At 60.4% G+C, this 958-nt stretch overlaps 1 protein-coding gene across 1 annotated transcript; it reads right to left on the bottom strand.

Annotated features, from left to right (window-relative positions):
• Nucleotides 1-161: 161 nt before the first annotated feature.
• Nucleotides 162-835, bottom strand: LOC104459782 (SLA class II histocompatibility antigen, DQ haplotype C beta chain-like; the record flags this gene model as incomplete). The annotated part of the gene is made up of 2 exons (XM_010073562.1): nt 745-835; nt 162-431 (listed from the first exon to the last, which is right to left on the bottom strand). Coding segments are annotated over exons 1-2 (361 nt in total), but the record flags the coding sequence as incomplete, so codon positions are not given.
• Between the last annotated feature and the right edge of the window lie 123 nt (nt 836-958).

Raw genomic sequence — 958 nt, 5'->3', positions numbered from 1 at the left:
GGCTGGGAGAGCACAGGGATGAAACAGCCTGGACTGCGCTGTCCCTGTGGTCCCCACACAGGATGTGCCCAAGCACGGCAGGGACACGCTCTCCCCTCGTGCGAGCCCCCTGGGTTGGCTTTGCGTCTGTCCCCCAGGGAAATGTTCTGCCACGCACTCACCTCTCCTCTCCACGGTTAAAGAAGCGAACACCGCATAGTTGTGTCGGCAGAACCTGTCCACCTCAGCCCGGCTCTTCTCCAGTATGCCTGGCTGGCTGTTGAAGTAATTGGCTTGGTCCTCGCCCAGGGGAGCATCGGCCACATAGAGCCCAACATCGCTGTCGTAGTGCAGTAACTGCTGCCGGTTGTAGATGTACCTCGACACAACCCTCACCCGCTCGGTGCCGTTGATGAAGTAACAGTGACTTTTAAAGTAATCCTGGAAATACCCTGCGCATGCAAACACGGGGAGATCAGGACTTCTGCCATGATTCCATGACCCCAGTGACTCCCAGGGCACCGGGGAGCTGAACCAGTGCCCAAGGGCAGGAGGAAGTGGGGAGGATGCTGTGGGACACCGTCCCTCACCTCTACACGACCCCGTTTCCCCTTTTCGACTCATCTCCTCCCATCGCTGCATCCTCCCGCACCCAGTTCCACTCCAATCTCTGTTGAGGGTCTCATCCCCCTCCCAGCACCTCCCAAGGCACGTGTGGGATCCATCCCCACCAACCCCCTCCCAATGCCGTGGGGCTGAGCTCACCTGTGGTCTCCTCGCCATGAGCCGGGTGGGCTCCCAGCACCACCAGTGCCACCAGCACGGCCCCAGCTCCCAGGACATGACCAGTCTCCATCGCTGCTCACAGCAGAGCCTGGAAAGGTGCTGGGACCCTCGGGGAAGATGGACTCTGACAGTCCAGGCTATGACCCCCAAAACCTGCCATGTGGTGGGACTGGGAGTCCCAGTAAGGACCAGT

Source organism: Pterocles gutturalis, unplaced genomic scaffold, assembly GCF_000699245.1.
Source record: "Pterocles gutturalis isolate BGI_N339 unplaced genomic scaffold, ASM69924v1 scaffold24202, whole genome shotgun sequence".
Lineage (NCBI taxonomy): Eukaryota > Metazoa > Chordata > Aves > Pterocliformes > Pteroclidae > Pterocles > Pterocles gutturalis.
This window is presented reverse-complemented; position numbering and strand designations above follow the sequence as displayed.